Source organism: Pogona vitticeps, chromosome 1, assembly GCF_051106095.1.
Source record: "Pogona vitticeps strain Pit_001003342236 chromosome 1, PviZW2.1, whole genome shotgun sequence".
NCBI lineage: Eukaryota > Metazoa > Chordata > Lepidosauria > Squamata > Agamidae > Pogona > Pogona vitticeps.
The window spans coordinates 126,404,340-126,428,065 of record NC_135783.1 but is presented as its reverse complement, the minus strand read 5'-3'; the positions used below and the strand labels follow the sequence as shown (position 1 = coordinate 126,428,065).

The 23,726-nt window shown below is 39.2% G+C and overlaps 1 protein-coding gene across 2 annotated transcripts in view; it reads right to left on the bottom strand.

Moving 5' to 3' along the window:
- CSMD1 (CUB and Sushi multiple domains 1) overlaps positions 1–23,726 on the bottom strand; it is a 1,337,717-nt gene that overhangs the window by 301,019 nt on the left and 1,012,972 nt on the right. For both annotated transcript variants that reach the window (XM_078386602.1, XM_020797818.3), the window contains 3 exons: positions 9,127–9,309; positions 6,965–7,291; positions 3,497–3,691 (listed from right to left, as the gene is read on the bottom strand). In XM_078386602.1, coding sequence (XP_078242728.1) covers positions 3,497–3,691; positions 6,965–7,291; positions 9,127–9,309 — 705 coding nt within the window. The remainder of the gene's footprint in view (positions 1–3,496; positions 3,692–6,964; positions 7,292–9,126; positions 9,310–23,726) is intronic.

Here is a 23,726-nt window from a genome sequence, read left to right as displayed (position 1 = left end):
GGGAGGAATACTCTTTGACTTACTGCAGTTGTCTCATTCTGCCTCACAAGCAGGACACTGTCGGTCAGCCATTAATGGCTTGGTATCTACTGGATGAACCAGTCAGATAATTCACCTTGTACATGGGTACTATACAAATAAAATGATAAAAAAGGATGAAATGCACTTTGCACACTGCCATCCTAAGCTCCCCAGAAAAAGGTACAACGTTTTTTAAACACATTCATAAAATTCATGGTATTTAAATCCTGTGGCTTCTGAACCAGCCTTTTTGAGAGATTGTTTGTCACTCTTAAGAGAGTTGAAGGCAACCAAAAATAATTTTCAGTTAAACAAATTAATAAATTAAGAGACTGAGACAGTAGCTTTACTATATCATTCTCCCAGAAGAAGTAGGGCATCACTTTATAAATATTTATGTTCTCTGTTAAATGCATTACATATAAACTCATGGACAATACACCAGCTGGTAAGTAAAAGAGCATCTAAATTCCCACAAGATTAAACCTATTGAAGTCAAATTCTTCAGCATAAAGCAAATGTTAGGTCACTCAAAGTATTTGTTAATTGGTTGTTGTGGGCTTTTCAGGCTCTTTGGCCGTGTTCTGAAGGTTGTTCTTCCTAACATTTCGCCTTCGAGAATACGTATTTGTTATCGACAGAGTTCCTACTCCTATTCCTCTGAAGATGCCGGCCACAGAGACTGGCGAAACGTCAGGAAAGCCTTCTTGAAAGCCTTCGAGAATACATATTTGTTAATTGCTACAAGCTTACAACATGTTGGATGAGGAGGAGGAAAAGAACTGGAAATAGAGAAGGCAAAAAGGGCACCTTTCCAGCACTATTTTTTAGAACCTGATTTAAATCAACTCAGATAATTGCAGAAGCATTAATGGATGCAAAGAATTTATAGATTTCTCCTCACTGAAGCAGAGCAACTTTTAGCTATTGATCCACTTCCTGTGAACTGAATCTTATTCAGCAGGGTGGATATGTTTAGGCTACACTTTAACATACTTTCATTTCTAGATTATGGTGCCCACGCAGGCAGCAATATATTGTGCTCATAGGAGCATTCCACATTCTGTGAGTCAACTAAAGGGCAAGGATCCAAAACACATATAGAAGCTTTCACCTCTCCATGGATCCTGTCCACATCCTCAAACTTCACAAACTGAAACATATCCATTATCACAGGACAAGAAGAGGCCAAATTTAAATTCAAAAGACATTAAAGTCAGAGTAGATCTAACTAATGTTGTTTGCAAAGTGTCATGCAAATTCCTCACCATTGGGATATGGGGAGATCTAAATTCAATCACTATAGGGTTAATGTATTTGCTTTTACTGGAGTAGATCTCACTTGGAAGTATGACCTAGCTTAGAGTCAATCCTGTGTGTTAACTGGTGTGTCTGACAAACTGATTGGTGGTTTTAAACTTATCACTGTTTGGGTTGGCTAATGACTTTAGTTTCTCTTCTTGGTAAGGTTGAACGAAAGGGGTTAATTGCTTTTGCAGCATCAGTTATTCTAGCTGCCACCACCCTTCTTGCTTTTACTGCCTTTTGGTATGATTTGTAAGCCTACTTCTTAGAATAAATATATAGTTTTAGCAGTTTGTTATTTTACTAGAAATGTCCTGTTTTCCCTTTTTCTAGCAGACTTAAATAAAATTTATTACCTTGCTTTTTGTCTCCATGCTTCCCATACACACACACAAACACACTCACAACAAGTTGTTGAGTGATCAGCATCTTGTTCTTGGGGGTGGGGCTTGTTGTAGCCCTTGACTGCTTGAAAGAACTTTGCTGGTTGACTTTTTGCAGACACAGTGGTGGCATTGAAGCTCCTTGTTTTCTCCATTTGTAGTCCCTCTCCCAGTTTATAAACATAAATACAGTTGCACAAACCCAAGGTTCAGGCCACTTTCTCAAGGCAGGTTGGCCGCAATATGTACAACAAACATGTGGACACGGATTGGATCGCATGGTATTTACTTACCTTTAAAAATTATTAGTGTTTATATCTTTTACATCCAAATGCACTTACATCCCACCCCATGAAGCATGTGTATAAATCTGTGCCTACTTATGTATTTGATGACATGGTCTGCGGTCTTTTAGAACCTATGCCAAATAAAATACATTAGTCTTTAGGGTGCCACAAGATGCCTTGATTTTACTGCCACAGACTAACACATTGAACTCCCTTTTAAAAATGTTTATGTAGTGGTGTTTGTGGGGGTTTTTTTTAAAGTAGAACAAAAGTCTCCCAAAAGGTAGTTTGGGACATTACATGGAAGCAAGAGAAGAAGCTTGGCAAATGCCACCCTATTTTTCGCATCCAACAGATTTCAGAATATGTACAACTATCAAAGTGGAGAGATACACAAACTCCAGTATTAATCAATACACACTTTCTCGTCTTCCACTTTTATGGAACATCCAAAGACAGCCACAGTTAAGCATAGTCACAGAGACTTGTCTCTTAACTACCCCAAGGAAAATGGACATTAAACACGGACCTCCCAATTGGCAGGAAACAGGGGAATGCCTGACAGATCTTCCAGGACAAGCAGATATAAGGGAAAATAAATACATCCAGACATAAGATTTTCTATCTAAAAGTCAGCTGGAGCAACATTTTCATATCCATGGCACAGCAGCCTAAGTCTTTGGATGGAATCACTCTGTAGTTTCAAGTAGATGCAAAACAGCATGACAGATAAGATGGAATTCTGCAAGACCACAAAATAAAAATATATTCCCCTGGAACCTCAAGGACAACAAGGGAAGCCCCTGGAAAGCTTCTCAAGGGAAAGCATTCTGTAAATACAACTCTGAGGAGGAAAATTACATCCAGAGTAACTGTAAAGTAAATGTGCAAACAAAATTTATTTACTTATTGAAAATATTCTTACTCCACCTTTCTCCTTAAAAAGGATCCATGGAGGCTTACATTATTAAAATACAATATTTAGAGTTAAAAACAGTAAGTATACAACTACTAAAAAGATCAAACAAATACCACACTAAAAAAAAAAGCAATAAGGCACAACCATCCATTAAAAAACCTCGGTCAGGCAGCCAGTCACTAAGGGAAAGCTTGCCTGGAGAGAAAGGTCTTCATCTGCTTGTGAAGGACAGCAAAGGTGGGGCCAGCCTGGCCTCCTGCGGAAGGGAGTACCAAATCTGGGAGCAGCAACAACAGAGAAGCCCCCTTCCTGTGTCCCCACCAAGCGCAGCTGTGAGGGTGGTGGGGCTGAGAGAAAGGCCTCCCCTGATGATCTTAATGCCTGAGCAGGCTCACAGAAGCAGATGCGGTCTTTTGAGATAGCTTGGACCCAAGCCATTTAGGGTTTTATAGGTTAAAACCAGCACTCTGAATTGTACCTGGAAATGGATTGGCAGCCAGTGGAGCTGCTGTAACAGAAAGGTTATGTGATCCCTGTGTGGCTGCAGGTTATGGAAAGTGATAGAAAAGTCAGATCCTTACCTTCACAGCGGGGGACCGTGGAACTCCACACGACATTTCCGTCCTGCATAATACAAGTTATGGTCTCGGAACCTTGGGTTTTCACAAAGCCATCATCACAGTGAAAAGATACAGAACTTCCTAGAAGGAACCTGTCTCCAAAGCGTCTTCCATTTATGGGAATTCCTGGATCATGGCACTCGTTTTGACCAAATGCTACGGATTGAAGGAAAATAAAACGGATAGTCCAAATTAGTGATTCTGGAATGTTTTTTGAGGTCTGATTTTAAGAAGTTGACATGCACGGGCCATAAATCCCTATTGAGGATTTATACCAGCGTAAGTGCAAACTGGCATACACACAGGAATGCAAGTAGCAATTTGGAATTATCTGCAAATCGCTGCCGCCATTTAACCAATTACATTTACGCCAACCTAAATTCACAACAGAATTCTGGTCATTTTATTAGACTTGAAGAAATGGAAAATGCAGGTGAAAATAATGCCAAGAAAGGGATAATAAATACAATTTATAAAATATTATTGGAAACAGGGGCTCAACAGGATTATCTTAAAATATTATGGGAATACAATATGGGAGAAGAAAAAAGTGCCGAGGTTTGGAATGAAATATGAGATACAAGAATATTAAAATCAATGTCTGTAAAGATAAAGGAAATGTCTTATACAGTCCTTTGGAAATGGTATTTAACTTCAGTGAAATTAAATAGATATTAATTATTCTATGTTGTGCTGAAGAGGATGTCAGAAGATAGATATAATAATGTGGTGGGAATGTGAGAATATATTTAAGTTTTGGCAACTGGTTTTCAAGGAAATAAATGCAATATTAAATTCAGAGGCAGGCCCTAAAATATCATTTTTATCAATACTGGATAAGGAACAATCTAACTGAACAATTAAAGAATTAATTTCAGATTTATTAAGAGTGGCAAAATTAATGATAGGTAAATGAGGTATGGTTTTCAATTCAATGAATGGCATAAAGCGGTTTGAAGGATAACTGTTAATGATAAATTAATGTGTAATATTAAAGTAAAGAAAGGAATGATAAATAAGAATATTTTCCAGATATTTGGGGAGAGCTTATTGATTTTGCAATAATAAAGGGGAATGGATGTGTACCTTCACAAGAGTCAATGCAATTTTGGAAGGGGAATGGGTTCCATAAAGGGAAGAAGAAAAATCCATTACATCTCAGAATGGTCCCCCAAATTGCGGGGGGGCACATGCTTTGTATAATTGTTTTTGTTGTTTTGTATTATTAGTTTTTTAAGGTTTGCATTTTACATTTTTTTCCATATTATACATAATGTTTTTATGTATAATTAGTTAATTTTAAAAACTCCAAAAATTAGACTCGACAGAAAAGAACTAATCTGTCTAACTGGCCTGTGTCTGGCCTTCCAGGTTTTCCTTGATTGGTTTAACTACCCACATTCAGCCTTGTTGTGCATGCTGAACATGTCAGTGACAAGGCCTGCGTTCCAACCAAACCAAATGACTGAGATCAGTATTCAGTATCCCATCTCCATCCCTGAGTAGGAAACATTAAAGTTTTGAATTGGAAATGAATGAATGCTTGGAAAACATTGAATTGGAAGTTTGTTTGTTTGTTTGTTTTGTTTTATTTTATTTATATGCTGCCCACACTACCCAGAGGTCCCTGGATGTTAGTAATTCCTGAGATCACAGTAAGGACGAATATAACCTTTTCCTCCCTTGTTTTGGGCTTAAACAAAATCTCTCCCCTCAGGTTATTTGCACTAGAAAAATTCTGATTTACTGGACTAGTTGGTAGACTCATTCACTGACCTGACAACAAAATCCTGGCATTCAGAAAATGTTCAATCTACTTCCACCATGCGTGAAGTACATGCTTTATGTGGAGCAAATTCTGTTTGTTTGGTTTGTGTTTTTTTACATTAGTGTCAGAGCATTGCAGAAGGATTTTACTAATAATCACTTACAACCCATTAGAAAAATTAAAAAGATCAAACAAGGATACACATAAAATACAACGATCTATGACTGATTATAATCAAAAATAAATAAATACTTCTGACCAAAATTGAACTATATCAGATCTCCCCGCAAGATCTTTTTCTATGCACATTTCAAGATATAATGAATATTGATAGAGATGTCAGATAATTTGGGTTTCTCCACATTCACATATTGCTACTCCAGCAGGTGAATATCTCCTTTTCTCTTAATTGTCCCTACACTGTTCTTACATTGTCCAACATCACTCTGTAATCTATTCAGAGACTTCCACACATCCTATCCAGCATTACACCCTGGCACTAGCTGCTCAGTTGGTTCCAAGGGGTGAACCCCGACCAGTTCATTCCAGAAAGTTATCTTAATAGGCTATTCCTGGCAGTGACTTTATGCTTGATGTTTTAATAGTGTTTTCAATATGCCAATGTCTGGTCCAATGTAACATCTAAATATTCTGGAGAGTTACAATGCTCTAGTTGGGCACTCTCTCCAAGCTACTTGCAATTTCCGTGTTTTCTTATGTAAAAAGCACAAACCTGAGTTTTTAAGAGATTAGGTTTTAGTTGATGGTCCCTACAGTATATTTCAAGAGCGTCTAATGGTGAGGTAAACAGACATTCCACATATTTGAAATTGCCACTGGAGCTGACAGAGCTAAGTCATCAGCATAGATAAGACTTTTTGTATTCAGGGTTATTGGTTGAGCATTTGTGTATACAGGATGTTGAAAAGATGGGAGAGAATTACACACTACTTTGAAGTAGGAAATTCTTTTGACCTCACCCATAACTTCCTCACCCTTGAAATAGAGGCCCCCGCCTGAAGGAGGGAAACAACCATTTTTACAAGTCCATAACCTTTGTTTACATACTGTATGTGGCATTGTTTATTCAGCATCATCAGATGGTATGCAGTATCAATATTTTGAACAGCAAATTTTGTTCAAAAATGAGATTCACTGTCAGGTTTGTCTGCCTAAGATTGTGGCATCAGAATTTTACAGTCCAACAACTTCTAAATACATGCTGTAAGAGAAACTGTTGCCAAAAGAGCACTGTTGTCTCTGCACATTTCTTACGTGTTTAACTGAAATATCTGGATAGGTTCTGGTTGAATTAGTATGCTTGGCTACATGGATCCCCTGATCTGATCTGATTTAGTGAGGCTCTTCAACATAACCACAGTTACAAACGTCCTTTGGGAGCTATGTTAAATTTTTAAATTCAAGAAAAAGAAATAACACACAAACACACAAAAGCCATTCCTCCTCTGAAATCCCAGTGATAAGAATTCAAATGATAAGCATGATCCAGCAGACTCAGGCACTTTTGATCTCTAGCACCATCAGTGGATACATTAAGCATGTATTTTTTTTTCTTCGAAGCTAACATTGTAGAAGTGCTTCTCTTTGGTTGCCTCATAACCATTAATACTCAGTAGAAAAATCATAAGGTGGCTACTTACTAGTGTAAGTTATATTGAAGCCTCTTCCGGTCGTAGAATGATCTGACTGAAATTCAAGACGCACTATGTGCCCGTTGCTAGCAATTTGGGAAGGCACATCATTTCCAGAAAAAGTACCCAGAGCGGGTAAGTCAGAAATCCCATCATCCTTCACTGTCAGATAATCAAACTGGGGCTCTACATCAAAGTCATTGAAAATAAGATGTATTCTGCTCCCTGGTTCAGAAATAATGAGCCAAACACAATTCATGTTGTTTCCATATTCCTCAGGGTAGTTTGGTGAAAGAATAATTCCTGAAGGTGTTGTGAAGTTGAAGAAACATGAAACTACAAAAAGAGAAAGTGAAACATTTTGAACAATGCACATAATGGAAATATAAAACCATTTGAGGAACTTTACTGCATCCATATTTTTTTTCTATGAAAGGTCATAAATTCTGTCTGGATCATACTCCACATCAAAAATAAAGTTTGCACAGTGACTGACTCATTTGCAGAGCTTTGGAAGCTTTTTCAAAGGTAATTAGTTAAAGCTGTATTCCTAAAATACTGGGTTAGCACAATGTGTAGCCTGTATAATTAAAATTGTAAACCGCCCAGAGAGTGCTTGTAGCGCTATGGGGCGGTATATAAGTCCAATAAATAAATAAATAAATAAATTAAAAGCATATATTTCATTTCCAGTTTTCAAAAGTGAGAAAAACAGTGTGTTTTAACTTTTAAAATATCAAGATGTTTTCCTTTGAGTGGCACCAAGCACAATACAAGGTAGCACTTGAACCCTGTAATATTTGTCACTCACCATTTAAGGAGGCCACCTCCCCAAAATATAATGGTACAGTAATACTGCAAAAAGGGTGAAGCAATTCCTTACTCAGCTACAATCAAAATTCAACATAGCAAAACATTTGTTGTTTAAAAAGAACAAATAACTAGTCATTTGATGCTTCTTCCAAACTCTGTGTTATCATGGAGCTGCTTCCTTGAAATTCCTTGCATGCAACAGTACAGATTATTTTGTTAAAAAGAAGCCTAAATTTATCTGCTACGCTAAGATTTTAAGGATCTCTTCCTGGAAGAAGGTAACTCAAGGGTTAAGGAAAAGAAATTACATAACTATTATGGGTTGCATCCCATGGTGTCCCTCAGCTGACAGGAGGCTCCTTGATTCAGCAAGCCCATCCATGTGGAGAATGCAGGAGGAGATTTTTACTAATTTTCCCTTCCCCTGTAGCCCCTGTCTGTGCCCCCCATTTGTTACACAAGGTTTGAAGGTTCTTCCACAAAATGTATGGGAGATGGTGAGAGGGAACATCAAGAACGGGCAAAGAATATCAATGAAAAAAAATCACCTCCTCCTCCATTCCTCATCACTTCCGCTAGAAGTAAATATGAGTCTGTGAACTGTGGGTTGAGTCCTCCATATTTAATTTGTGTTCCACTGTTAGAAAGGATATATGTGAGGCAGTTATTGATGTATCAAGGGGCTGTAGCAGTAACTGAAGGAACAGCATCCTTACAGTTAAGAATGGGAATGCAAATCTTCACTCATGCCATTCTGACAGGCAAGAACGAAGCATTTCAAAGGTGTTCTCCCCACAGAGTAAGACAGGAAATGATTTGCTCATTTTCTACGGGCGTATTTTTTGTGGGGGGAAAAACCAGGGAACACATTTATGTGGGGAAAAAACCCAACCCTCGTATTTTGAACAGAAAGTTTCATATTTTGTGCAGAAATGCTTGTATTTTAAACAAACTATGAAAACCAACATCCTATTACCATGGCAAGCAGTATGTGCAACAGAATGGTTATTCCAAAAATTCACAACAAAGTTAGTAAGGAATTTTGCTATTTCTCTTTAGACCTCCAGAGATGTACCATATTGGATGTGCCCATTCTGTTAAGTGTATTTTCATTAAGAAGATTCCATAATGAAGATTTTAAAAAGTAGAGGGGAAAAAGGACTCAAGAGCAGGAACCAGGAGTTATATCCCACAAAGAAGCACCGGGGGGGGGGGGTATTTTCCATAAGCAAAGGGGATGCTTCAAGTGCTGCCAGCACTGATAAATGACCTAGCACATACTGTTTGTAAAAGGTCAGGAAAAGAAACAAACAGAAGTCCATAAATTGATTTAAAAACAAAAGCATACTGGAACTTACAAACGCAACTGGGTTTATTGCCCGACCACTGGTTATTCTGTTGACATGTGATCATTCTCTCTCCCACAAGTTCAAAGGCTGCTTGGCATTCAAAAGTCAGTGTATCTCCATGCTGAAAACTACTGCCAGTCCTCTTCCCATAGGATGGAATTCCAGGATCACCACAGCCACCTTTCTCTATTTCTACAGCAGGAATAATAAATGCATACACAAGACATCAAAGGATTAAAATAGGCACTGTGTATAGTCACCAAGCCCCTGCCCACAGGTTATTTCACCCTGACAATGGGCAAGTGCTTTCCAAATTAAACTCTCAGTTTCTTGTCTTTACAGAATTTTGGTTGTTCTTGATAAGTTATTATCTTCATGATTATTTCAATGTATTAGGTTTTTTTTCCTTTAAAAGACTCAAAGCATCTTCCTCTATTACAATCCATGAAAATTAAAAGTGCAAGCCATGAAAGCAGTATCCAATTATGTAAAACTACACCTCCCTTAACAAATCATATGGATAATCCATTGGTGCAATCGGGGGGGGGGGGGAGTTGTCCCACATCCTATTTTGAAAGTGTTACCACAAGTCAGAATTGACTTGACAGCTCACAAAAATTGTTATTATTCAATGTCTGGGAACAGAGGAACATTGTAACCTGTTGCTGAAAGGGTGGTTACAATGGGGCCAGGTAGGTCTTACTGAAAAAAAGCATTCCATAGACAGATGGACAACAACAAAAAATGCCCTCTTCTTTGTCACCACCTTCCAAGCTCCTCTAAGATGAAGTACTCTGAGAAAGGCCTCAGATGTTGTTCTCATTTGCCCTCAGAATATGGGTACATTCATGATTCAGGAGGCATTTCATCAGACGTTGAGATCCTGAGCTAAACAAAGTTTTATATGGGTTCAACTAGCACTCTCTGTTAAGCCTGGAAAGATCTTGGCATCAGCAGTCAAGCTGTTGACCAAAACGCTTACTTTCTATATCCTACCCTCAGTCTGGTCTCTGCCTTCTGTACTTATTGCATTTTCTAAATAATTTTCAAAGGCAGTCCTCCACACCGCACACTGGGGTAATCTAACTTGGAGTCCAGATTCAGTGAACCAATTTGTGAAGTGATATAGATGGGTCACTGGCCAAAATTACTATAAAGTACTCTGTACTACTTGAGTCATTAGTGCCTCACATAATAATAAAAGGAGAATTCCCAAACCAGGAACTTGCTCTTTTAAGGTGACTGCAGTCCCATCCAGAACACCTTAAGTATCCATCATCCAGTCACAAGAACCACCTGCTTAGCATCACTTGTCTTGTACAGACTGAGATTCAGCTTATTGGCCTTTTTCCAATCCATTGCCAAAGTCAGCCAATGATTTAACATATCTACAGGCTAAAACCTGTTGAAACTGAAAATGACAGGAAAGCTGCTTTATTGAATTCCAGACTCTGAGAAATTTGACTCAATGGCTTCATGTTGTTGTTAAAACAAAATGAGAGATAAGTCTGAATATTGCTCATAGGGCCAAGAAGTATTTCCTTCTAAGCATCAGATTTGGGAGGCGACCATCCATGTGTATAACAAAATCCAAATAGAACAAATACAGAGTGACCTCCCCCCCCCAAAACTAGACAGTTGCTACAAACGGACACCATACTCTGTGTTAATTAACACTGCTCAAAAATCAAGGCATTAACCCCCATTGTAATTATTTTATAAAAACTGGTTACAATCAAGAGTGCCTGGAGCTGTGTGATAAGTTCCCACTCAGTGATTCTGTCTAGGAAGGGAACATGAATCCCTTATGGACCACAATGATGCCATGCTAGCAAAATCTCAGTAGATACTATACGATATATACCAAATAATCTTATAGCGCAGTCCTGCTGTACACTGTTGATTGAAAGCAGAACGTAAGGCAGAAAATGTGATATGACTGCAGAGAAGGCAGATAAGACTTTTGGTGATATAAACAAGATACAGAGTTTCCCAAACACAGGAAATAATGGTTCCACTTTACTCTGCCTTAGTCTCCTCTCATCTGCAGTACTGCATCCAGTTCCCTGGGGGGAAAGTAGATGGGCTGAAACAGGTCCAAAGAAGGACAATCAAGACAGTTTGGAAAGTAACTACTGTGAATAAATACTGATGGGACTAGATATATTTGGGCTGAAAACCCAGAGGAGATGTGGGAGCACTATTCAAATATTGGAAAGCAGTTACAAAGAGATTAAAAACTTGTCTTGCCAGTTCCGGAGGAGAAGACTAGATCCAAGGGGATTAATTTACAGGAGGATGGACCTTGGCTGAACATTAAGAAAACTCCTTTAACAATAAGAGCAGTTAGACAATAGAATCAATTACATGGTGAGGGATTTCTATCTCCTTGCAGCTCTGCAAACAGAGTAAGTACCACTGAACTCAGCAGGAGTCGTTTGTGAACAAACAAGATTAGGAACCGCTTCTTCACAGTCTGGGAATGCAAGTGAATTTTTGTGTATCCCATGGGCATTGCATATCCCAGTTTAGATACAAATGTATGGATATCCCTAGACAAGTAACTGTTTCCCACTTTTCCTTTTCCAGTCACTGATGAGATTAAATTTAAACTAGGCTTCCTCCATGACAAGGAAAGGAAGCTGAAAAAGAAACATTTTCTTTCTGTCCAAACTGATAAGGTTTCACTTGCTCTTGTTTCGGGCAAAATTTCATTTTTACTTTTTTATTTTTTCGCATTAAAGCCACAGCTAGCATGAAAGACTGCTGGAATGAAGAATATCAAAATAGTAAGGGTGGAAACCAACCTGGGGTCTGTTGTTTTGCTAACCTACTTAAACTGGCAATACAAACTTCATCCCCTCTAGGATTATCTTCTGTACTCATTCAACCTCAGGCTTCTTTTGATCTCAGTGATTAGAACTGTGTGAACTGCGTGAAGTTGGAGGATGTGCTCAGAGTTCTGCAGTTCAGATTTAAAATCAGCTTCCTCTGGTATGCCATGAATATTAACATAAATTCAATTGTTTCCAGCTTTTCATATACTCTGCCTGACGGTTCAGGCAAAAAGACCTTTTTATCTTGTTTGTAAACCAGCAATATTTACCATCTTTGGGGGCTTATTATCGTCTCAGTGTAAATAAAATGACAAGATTAAACTCTCCCACAAACTGCAATGAGATTATCATAACATGTTTGAATTTAATGAAAGTCCTTTTCCACCACTGTGTTTTCCTTTAAAGGAAAGAATCATGGCAGTTTTGAAGGAAAATGTAAGAGTTACAAATAGGAAAGAATAGAAACAATACTATACATAACAGGCATTGAGTTCAAAGTCTGGAGAATTTGGAATAATCAGCCTTTATGATGTATTAAACAGTAAAAACGTATGATAGACAAAATGCAGCATACCTATAACAAACTTTTGTAATACAATTAAAACTTCATACTGTTTGGAGCAGCACATTTGTGAAAAATAATCCATCTCTGCCATTTGAGTTAGTGTGACTATGAATATCTGAAAATGAATGAAAAAAGGCAGCACTTCTCACATGTTACATTTAATCTCTGTATATGAGAGTAGGGCCAGCCTACCTTTAGGCAGAATGAGACAAGTGCATCGACAGGAAATACTGAGGGCAGTGAGAGAAAAAGAGGAATTGGAGTCTACAGCTTTGTGGGCCACATAGCCTTTTCTATATCCTCTAATGCAGTGGCCCCCAACCTTGGGCCTCCAGATGTTCTTGGACTTCAACTCACAGAAATCCTGGCCAGCAGAGGTGGTGGTGAAGGCTTCTGGGAGTTGTAGTCCAAGAACATCTGGAGGCCCACGGTCGGGGACCATTGCTCTAAGGCCATGGTCACACCAGCAAAATGTACCCTTATTTTCTCATGTCTTTCACTCCCTGGACAGCTGTGCTTTGCAGTCACGTGACTTATATTCCAAGGTGTGCGTTCTGACATGTGTTTGAATTATTGCAGCATTTCCCTAAATTTGATGTGATATGACCGGCTACACTTCGATACTGGAATATTTCCCTCTGGGTTGTTTATGTCTCTGGAACCCCCCTTTTCTCTCTTTTTATAAAAAAAACACCTAATTTTGTTACATCAATGTTTCAGCAACATTTCCTTGATGGGTATGAGTTTCTCTGCTGTGCATGTGCCTCTTGCAGCAGAGAAACCCGTAGTCAGGTGTCGTTTTCACTGCAGTTTTACCATGAGGTACCCAAGAGGAAAACATGAAAGGGCTCAGGGGAAGTAGCACCCCCTTGGGGAAGGATCCACAAATAAGTGAAGTGCAGAGGCTGATGACATAAATTTTCCAACACACTGACACTCCATTTGCTAATGTATTTATTTTCTTAAATAAAAGGACATGCAGGCAAACAACATCACTGGTGGAAGCAACACAAGGCAGCTTGCCAGAAAAAGTATCAGTACAGCCATTCACACAGGACACCACTGCAATTGTTGTGCAGTGAATCCCATAATATAAAAAGTAGAAGCCTCCTGGCGGGCAAGATTTGGTGTGGAGATAGGACGGAGAATTTTGCCCCTCACAGCAAAATTACTAGGCTTGCCCTTGTGTCTGCAGGGGTGGGGAGCGGATTTAGGAGCACAGCCACTGACTCCATCATGGAAGTGTGTTAGCATGAAAATATAAACAAACATAGCTGGACCACTCAGTGCATTTTTAGGTATACAGAACCAAAAGTTGGGAATCCGCTTTCCTGTACCTCCCAGGAGAAAAGTCAGCCTGTGTAGCCTTGGGCAAACTGCACAGTTCCTGGACAAATCCAGTAGAAGGGAATGATAAACCACTTTTGAGTATTCTCTACACCTAGAAAACTTGAAGAGTCATTACAAGTCAGTATCCACATACATGTGTACACACACACTAACACACAAACGTGCAGTATACAAATTAAACAGACATCTGTTCCATCTTTGGATTCAGGGACACTGGCATAGGTAAGATTTCCAAGCATTAAAAAGGACAAAAATGGAATCAGTTCACATCTCCAGATGTATTCAGTATAATGTTCATATGTTTAAAGGATCTGAAGGGACAAGACTAGCAAGGCCAATACAAGAATACATTCTATTGGCCTGTCTCTACAAGACTATTAAAATAGTATTTGCACATAAAGAGTTGTAGTATGCTAACTGGACCATCTCCTTGCTTCATGAAGAGCATGTGGCGCAGTGATTAAACCACTGTACTGCAGCCAAAACTGTGCTCATGACCCGGGGTTCAATCCTGGTTAGCCAACTCAAGGTTGATTCAGCCTTCTATCCTTCTGAGGTCAGTAAAATGAGTACCCAGCTTGCTTGGGGGGGGTAGTGTGTAGCCTGCATAATAAACCACCCAAAGGGTGCTTGAAGCGCTATGGAGCGGTATACAGATCTACCCGAGTCACCCGTTTTAGCTAGGAAGGATGGCTGAGGGGCCTAATGTCGAGAGAGGCCAGGAAAGAAAGAACAAGAAACCGGACCTTCTTGCCAGTGGCCCCTTGACTATGGAACACCCTGGCACCCTCGCTGGGTGTTTTTAAGAGTCATTTAAAGACTTGGCTCTTTAGGCAGGCCTTCCCTCCAGATAACACCTGATTTCCTTTTCTCTTTAGTTCTCTTTTTTTTTCTCCATCCTGAACTTTTAAATTTATTGATTTAATCATGTGATTGTTTTATGATATATTTTGATAGTTGTAATGATGACTTTATATGATTATCTTTTATGATGTTTTATAACTGTTTGTAAGCCGCCCCAAGTAGACTCTGTCTATACGGGCGGGGTAAAAGTCAAACAATAAATAAATAAAATAAAATATAAGCAGCATACTTTTCTTTTCAGGCCAGAAACGCAAGGGAAGATACTGCCAAGCAAACTATGTGCTGCTAGATACTGCACAGAATCTTATTCCATGCGTGGACTGACCTTGCTGAATCACAGACAGAAGGGAAAATATTCTATAAAAATTAAACACGCAGCAGCTGAAAAGCAAATGCTAGTGGGTATGGCTGTTATATGCCCTGATTTTCCTTCTGAAGATGGATAGAGAAGCAAAAGCCAGCTGAAGTATCAACACAAAAAAGAGTTCTGTGGAAACAAAAAGATTAAGACATTCATTCTTTTTGGACAAAGGTAACTAAAAATGCTAAGTTGTTACCGAACCGCACAAACATATACACATACTCATACACAGAACAAGAGAGTGAACAAGAGGTTACAAACTGGCAATGAAATACTGATTTCAAAAGGTAGCTAAAAGGTAATAAAATGCAGAAATTACATTTCTGACAATTAAATAAGTACTTCTGTATATAGAAAATAGGTATAGCAGCAATTTGCGACAGCAGTAGTGAGTGGTATTGCTATAACACTTGCAGTGAGACAAGAAATTGTTGCCTTTATTTAGGCACAAATGGACAGAACCACTGAAAGAATAGATCCAGATTTCATTTTGCTTAAAGTCAACTCCCTAAAACCAAAGGGACTTCAGTCAGTCATGACTAACTTAAGTTGCCTTGTTTTCAGTGGGTCTGCCTGAAGTATGAACGTGATATTAGCAATTAAAAAAAAACATTGCTATTAGTTCTAACCAAACTATTTCACATTAGCCATTCCTCCTGGAGATCTGCAATTTGCTCTCCTGCGGCCACTTAGAAATAGCAATTGGCCAGAGCAGCCATTTTTCAACAGAACTGCCTTTGTTTATCCAGTGCCTGACTACCCGAACTTTCCCTCTGGAAGCTGATTAACACTGAGATGTTTGTCAAAACCCAGAAGTAAGCAGCAAATAGGGCATCTGACATCTCAACTGTTTCAGGAAAAATACTTGTTGTTACAGCTTTCTTTTCTGTTTCTTTGTATACCAAAATAAAACAGTATCCCATGAACACATGATAGGAGTCTACAGGGTGAAATTTTATACACTACTCCTATCTCTTTTATTGCCCAGAATACCGGTATATGAGAGTACCATTGTTCATGCTCACTTTTATCATTGTCTAAATTATTCAGAAGCACCTCTGGAGTTCCACATTTCACTTCTCACTCTGCACACCAACATCAGAAATCTAGCAGACCAGATTTCACACACTTCTCACTGTTTGTTTGTTTGAAATATCTTTACTCTGCCTTTCTCCTGAAAAGGATCCAAGGCAGCCACTACTATCAATATGTTAATCACCAATAAAGAATGCAACTGTATGCCTCTAGAAGAATGTGTATTTGTCCTATTATGGAGCCTTCCAAGGGATTCCGATGATTCCGTTACGTGTACTCCCTAATATTTTGACAGAACTCTTTCTAATTTCCCTATCCTGAAGCAGGTTTTTGAAGCATCTTGAAGAATCTTGAGAACATCACTGTTAGAACATCTGCCTTAAGCAAGTCGTAAAGGATAGCAAGACGATTCTTCAAACTAGCCACTAAGGAAGGGAAAACTCTTTCCAACTTGACTCTCAGTAAACAGAAACATAACTGACAAAATGGAAAGCACACACTTCATGGCCTTTAGGCGTTTGAACCTCCTCACTGATGTTGCAAGTGGGTCAACTGGAACCTGAGAGCCACATGGCCTTCCATGCCAGCACACATCCAACCCTCACTGGTACATGTCCATCTCAGTAAGCCATCTATACTTCATCCTGAAGGATCACGGCTTCCTCAGAGAACCTGAACAATGCCATTAGGTAACAAAGGGATCTAGGAATTCCTAGAGAATGTTGCAGGCTTTGGGGATTGGGTGCTGTTTTCCCCAGACCATACATGGAAAGGGGTCACACAAAACATTCTAACTGGAAAAACAAACAAGCTGAAGAGGCTCAAATGAACATTGGGTCACTGGGCCTCTCAATGACTTTGCAAGGTTCTGAATACTTCTTGGTCCTTTCTGCCCTTTCAGGCTCATTTTGGATGTGTGATGACTTCAACAAAGCTAACAAAATGGATCTGTAAAGTCACAGAGAGAGAGAGAGAGAGAGAGAGAGAGATGGAAAAAGTTTGGACAGAGCTTGATGGAACTCTTTGCCCTCTAAATAGAACTGGCCATGACTGGAGAAATCTCTGGTCTTTCTGTGAAATATATTTGTAATACTATTTAATACTATTTCTTTATTTGATATTTATACTGCCCATCTGATGGAACCCACTACTCTTGGTTCACAAAAACAAAAATTTATTATAAAATCAAACAACCACAACCAAGTTCTATAACTAAATTTCACTACAGTGCAGCAGAATGGGTGGCAATAAAATTGACAAGATGTTCTATTGTTCTTTCTTTTCTTCTTCTTCTGGAAATGCTCAATATACTGTACATTCCAAATCCAAAGAAAAGATACGCCAAGGAATGCAGTAACTATAGGACCATTGCTTTAATTTCCCATAGAAGCAAAGATATGTTCAAGGGTTTGCAAGAAAGGCCTTTACCTTAAATGGAGCAAGAAATAGCTGATTTCCAAGATGAATTTCAAAAAGGAAGAGGCACTCAAGATCATATTGCAAATAACCACTGGCCACTGGAGAGCACTAAAGAATTTCAAAAGATCAATATATGCTTTATAGGCGATGGCAAAGTATTTGATTGTGTCGATCCTGAAAGACTATGAGTTGTTTTGAAAAAAAATGGCTGTGCCTCAGCACTTGATTGTCCTGATGCATAACTTGTGTTGTGGACAAGAAGCTACCATTAAGACATAATATGGAGACGCAGAATGGTTTCCTATAGGCAAAAATGTCAGACAAGGGTGCATTTTATCCCCTTATCTATTCAATCTGCGCAAAAAGGGAAAGCCAGACTGGATTCATGTGAAGGAGGAGTGAAAATTGGTGGAAGAAACATCAGTAATCTAAGATATGCAGATGACAACATCTTACTCGCAGAAAGTAGCAATATATGTGATTATTTTATTTATTTAAAATATTTTTCCCTGCTTTTATCTTTGAAAACAACTCACAGCAGCTTACAATATTGAAAAACAATATTTAAGGTTAAAAACAGTGAGTACACAATGGTGGTTATCATAATTAAAAGCCAATAATTAAAGCTAAGAACAATGAGCATGAAGCTAAAACTGTGCTCACGACCTGGGGTTCAAATCCCAGGTAGCCGGCTCAAGGTTGACTCAGCCTTCCATCCTTCCGAGGTCGGTAAAATGAGTACCCAGCTTGCTGGGGGTGGGGCAATGTGTAGCCTGTATAATTAAATTGTAAAGCGCCCGGAGAGTGCTTGTAGCGCTATGGGGCGGTATATAAGTCCAATAAATAAATAAATAAATAAATAAATAAATAAATAAATAAATAAATAAATAAATAAATAAATAATAAACAAACAAACAAACAAACAAATAAATAAATAAATAAGAGGCAGCTCACACCATCAAAAGGCAACATGAAAGCTAACAACAAAGGTATACAAATATTAAAAAGAAAAAAACCCAAAACAAACACAAATCTAAGAATTGGAAACACAACAATGGGAAACAAGCAGTACTAAAAATCCAGTCAAAGCAGTAAATGCAATCTATTTAAAAAATCTCACACAGGTGACTAGTTACTGAGGGAAAGTTTCCCTGAAAAGGAAGGTCTTTGCCTGCTTGCAGAAGAATAGCAAAGATGGGGCCAGCCTGGTCTCCTGTGGGAGGGAGAAGCAACAGAGAAGGCTCTCTCCTGTGTCCCCATCAGACGCACCCATGAAGGTGGTGGGACCAAGAGAAAGGCCTCTTCTTACGCTTTTAAAACCCCAGCTCGCTCATAATACAAGATACGGTCTTTGAGATAGCTTGGACCCAGGCCATTTAGGGTTTCATAAGCTAAAACCAGCACTTTGAACTGTGTCCTGAAACTGATCGGTAGCCAATGGACCTTCTGTAACAGTGGGGTTATGTGATCTCTGTAACCAGCCCCAAACTGATTGCTGCATTTTTAACCCAGTGAAGTTTCTTAACATCTTCAATCGCCAGCCCCAAATAGAGCATGTTATCGTAGTCCAGCTGGCAAGTAACCAGGGCATACGTCACAGTGGCCAAACCAGATCTTTTCAGAAACAAAAATAGCTGGTGCACTAGTTTTGTGGAAATGGACTGCTGGCCACTGCTGAAACCTGGGCATCCAGGCTCAGGGATGAATCCAGGAGCATCTACAAGTGAAGCACCTGTGTTTTCAGGGAGAGTGTAACCTTATCCAGCACAGGCTGCATCCCTATTCCTCAAACTGCCTTTCGACTGACTTTTGTCTTCAAACAACTGTTAGGGAAAGTGAAAGAAGAAAGTAAATCATCATGACTACAGAAGAACTACACAGCTTCAACACTGACAATGAAGAAATTGTTAGATATTTCATATATCTTGGTTCAAATCATCAATTGAAAGGGAGACTGCAGCCAAGAAATTTTAAAAAAAACTGGGACCACGAAGGGCAGCAACGAAGGAACTATAAAAAAACCCCAACAAGTGTAAGGATGTGGCATTGGAGACCAAGACCAAGATCATCCACACTCTTGTATTGCCAGTCACCATGTACGGGTGTGAAAGCTGGACAGCTAAGAAAGTTGACGGGGTGGGGGTGGGGATGGGGATGGGGAATGATTCATTTGAAATAGAGGGGAGTTTTGCAGATACCCTGGATTGTTAGAAAAATAAACAACTGGATCCTAGATCAAATCAAGCCTGAGCTATCTCTCGAGGCCAAAATGTTGAAACTGAGGCTGTCCTATTTTGGGCACATGATGCAAAGATAGGATTCCCTGGAAAAGACAATAATTTTGAGAAAGGTGGAAGGCAGAAGGAAAAGAAGAGTACCAAATATGATGTGGACTAATTCCCTAAAATAGCCCACAGGCATGGGTCTGCAAGAGCTGAGCAGGGCAGCTGAAGACAGGGCATTTTGGAGAGTGCTCATGCATAGGTTGAATTGGAGGTGACTTGGTGGCACATAACAACAACATACTAGCACCAGAAATACTGACACAAAACCCAGTGGTGCCTCGCTTAGCAACGTTAATCCGTTCCAGGAAAAACATTGCTAAGCGATTTAATCACTAAGCGATTTCTAAAAGCCCATAGAAACACATTAAAACGTGTTTAATGCATTCCTATGGGCTTCAAAACTAACCTTATGCGAAGATCCTCCATGGGGTGGCCATTTTCGGTGCCTCTAAAGCGAGGACACACAGCGGGTGGCCATTTTGTTTTTCCGGCAGCCATTCTGAAACCGCCGATCAGCTGTTCAAAAAGGGTCGCTTTGCCATTATCGCTTCCCCGCAATCATCGCAAAGCGATCACTCTTGCGATGGCCAAAACCCCATCGCTAATTGATTTCATCACTCAACAGAGCGATCGCTAAGCGAGGCACCACTTATACTTGCATCCATTCAAAAGAATACCATGTACAGTTTTAAATTCCTTATTTCAGCTTGTTCGTTTTGTTGTTGTTGTTATTGTTATTTCCTAAAACGGTCTGGTTGCACTGCATGTTTCTTTGTCTTAGATTGTGAACTCTCTAATCCTTGCTCTTTCAAACTTACACGCATCATTTAGTACACTAGAATGACACAATCTTCTCAATCATTTTCTTACACAGCAGGTCCTAATTTTGCAAACATCCTGTTTATTGCAGTTCATTACCCTTTCTGGCATGTAGAAGTCTTTACTATATAATATTGCATGAATTTCCACTGCAGAAAATATCAGAACAGGACTTTCTTTGAGGATCATTCTTCCCAGGAAACACAATTTCACTTGCTTATTAATATTAACGCAGGGGATTTGAATGCAATAGGTTTCAATTTCAGATATATCACAGGCTTGTGCTAGTTTAAACACGCACCTCTTTACACAGAGAACAGAACCCTATTACTTACATACAGAGGCATAAGTGCAAAAGCGTGAATTGCAGCAGTGAACACTGTCAAGGTGACACTGGCATTCCTTCTCGCACACCAATAGCATGTATTGGCTCATGGAAAGGAATATAAGCATCAATTTCTTAATTACCAGCAACTCACCATTGCAATTTATGGTTTTGTACCCGTGACAGCATATGCAATGTATAGGATTTTGGTTCTAGTGGAACTGAACTTGTTAGCTTTCAAATCAATTTTCTATAGTAGGTCCATAGATAATAACTCTGAAACTGTACATCATGTTTCCTTCCTGTAGGTTGTTTAATAAGCAGTTCTCCATTTTTTAGTAATGAGGGCTCATGGGGGGGGTCCCCTCTTCTATAAATAATGTCAGCTTGGCATCTATTGACTCATTAATGGAGGAAGACAGTGATGTAAAGCACTATTCTTGAGCATACAGTACTCCACAGGTGGAGACATTCTGGTGTCAAATCAATTGCTGTCACTATGTGAAATTAACAGCTGTTGATGGGATGGACTGTTAAATATCACAGCTGGCAAATGCAACTAGCAACGAAGTTAAACAAGGGCTTACAAAGCAATTCTTCAGCATAAAACAATTAAGCTATTCTTTATGGGCTCATCCTGAATTATGTTGTTTTTTGTTGACACTTAAAAGTCAGGGAGATACATTTTGAGAGGAGTGTGGCAGGAAATGTACTAAATTGTACTAAATCCCTATGATAGGGAGAAGGCATCCAATACCACCGCCTGTTTGCTGTGTCGGAAACATGATTTTCTCAGACTTTGGAAACATTGCTCATTTCGGACTACATCTCCCAGAATTAGAATTGAATCAGAATCAAAGACCAGAATCCTAGTGGTGTTTGCATAAAATTTACAGAACTTGCTGTGGCTAACTGCAGCTAATTAACAAGGCGCCAGGCTGTGTATCAGTTACGAGTGCATGACCAGACACACAACTGAGATACAGCTTAGAACTTCATCAGTTACCTGTAGTCTGCTATGACACAGTGTACAGACTGGACACAGCAGGGATCCGACTAATAATTTAGGTCTGCCAGACATCAGCTAAATACCTTTTTTATGTTATGCATGCAAACATCTGAAAATTTTAGCAAGACATAAGTATCTAAACAATGCAATATTTCACAAAGGCAAGCTCAATATTGAGATTTCTATGCTGTATTTTGATTTGACTTCATTGGTTATCAATTAAGTGAAGATGAAGCACAAATTCTTTCAGTATTATGATTAATAAGATCAAGAGATAACTGGCCAACTGGTGCGGAAATTAAGCTGGTCTTAATAAAAGCATTTATGATAACAAAGTAGTCAAGAATTCTTGATGAAGAAAAAGTAAGGAAGTAAAAATATGCAGATGAAATTAAGAAAGGACTGTGGACTATTAAAGAAGGATTTGTTCACTCAGTGCTGCAGAGGAGATTGCTGAGGAGAATCTTTGTCTGACACATCTAGTTACTGCATAATTGTGCTATGCTATCCAGTTTCCTGCCCCACATCACTGCTCTAGAAGCTATCTAGGATGCCTGCTGTATGATGACCTTCACACCCTGTCTTCGAAGCAAGGAAATGCAAGATCATGGCTACAATGGCAGCATGAAGTGACCATATTTATCCTTTCGGTTCAGGCCTCCATCTTGATTCCATCTCTGCCTAAAGAAGCCTTAAAATGTTTTTATGAGGGAGCACCAATTTTCCTTGGAACTGACTTCACAGAAGGCCCAAAGTGTCTCAGAGACTAGGCCTAGCTGAATTGCTTTTTGACTCCCCAGAGTCCAGGATTTAGTTCAATAATCCTGTTGCCTATTATTAAACAGAGGAAATCCTGGTTCTGTTGTTTCTTGGGACCTCTGCCTAAGATGTCCTACATTGCTCCATCTGTGTTCCCATGCTCCCCAGCTTCAAGACAGGCTAATGAGACTAAGGAGATATAATTTCTGTCACCCCGGGTCTATCTTCATAAGCACTCTCCACTTGCATTGGTGATCCCTTGTCTATTTTCTCCCTTTTGGTGTGTGCCTTTCTAGGGAGCGGTTTTTATTGCTATTCCTTTTGTGCTTCTGCTCCCCTCCTCTTTCCTCTCACCCTTGGGAGTTTTGCTTCAAGCTGATGTTCGCTGATAATATTTCTGAAGCAAAACAACAACAAAAACATTTGTTTGCCCTTTGTGCTATTCTCCTGTATTTTTCACTCTTCCTGGATGTAATCATTGTGTATATTTTAATCCTTCTGTGTCCCCCTCAAAAAATCCTCTGTTAAATAGCTCTGTGTGAATTTGAACCCAACCCATGTCAAAGTGCACTATCGCCATGGTTCAAAGATCCCTTACATGGGTGGGAAACACATGTTCTCATCATTTAATCACAAGACTGGCATGTTATATTTTACAGCTCACACATATATGCTATCAGACTTTATATCTAAGCCATTGCCCTACATCATCTCTTCTTTTAACAAGGGAGTAAGTATTCAAAACTATTCAAAACTGTTTTCTTTATGAGTCAATTTTTCTTGAGAAATCCACTAACCTCAAATTATGTTAACCAACTTATCACTGTCTACAGATCCATTTGCGAAATTCCTGAGAGAAAATTCTTAATGAAAATATCCAGACCTGGGGAACAAGTACTGATGTATCAGTCACCCATCTCATTTAGTCAAATCATTCACTGCCATGCTCTCTGAAAGCCTGGCTACTAATAGTAGTATGAT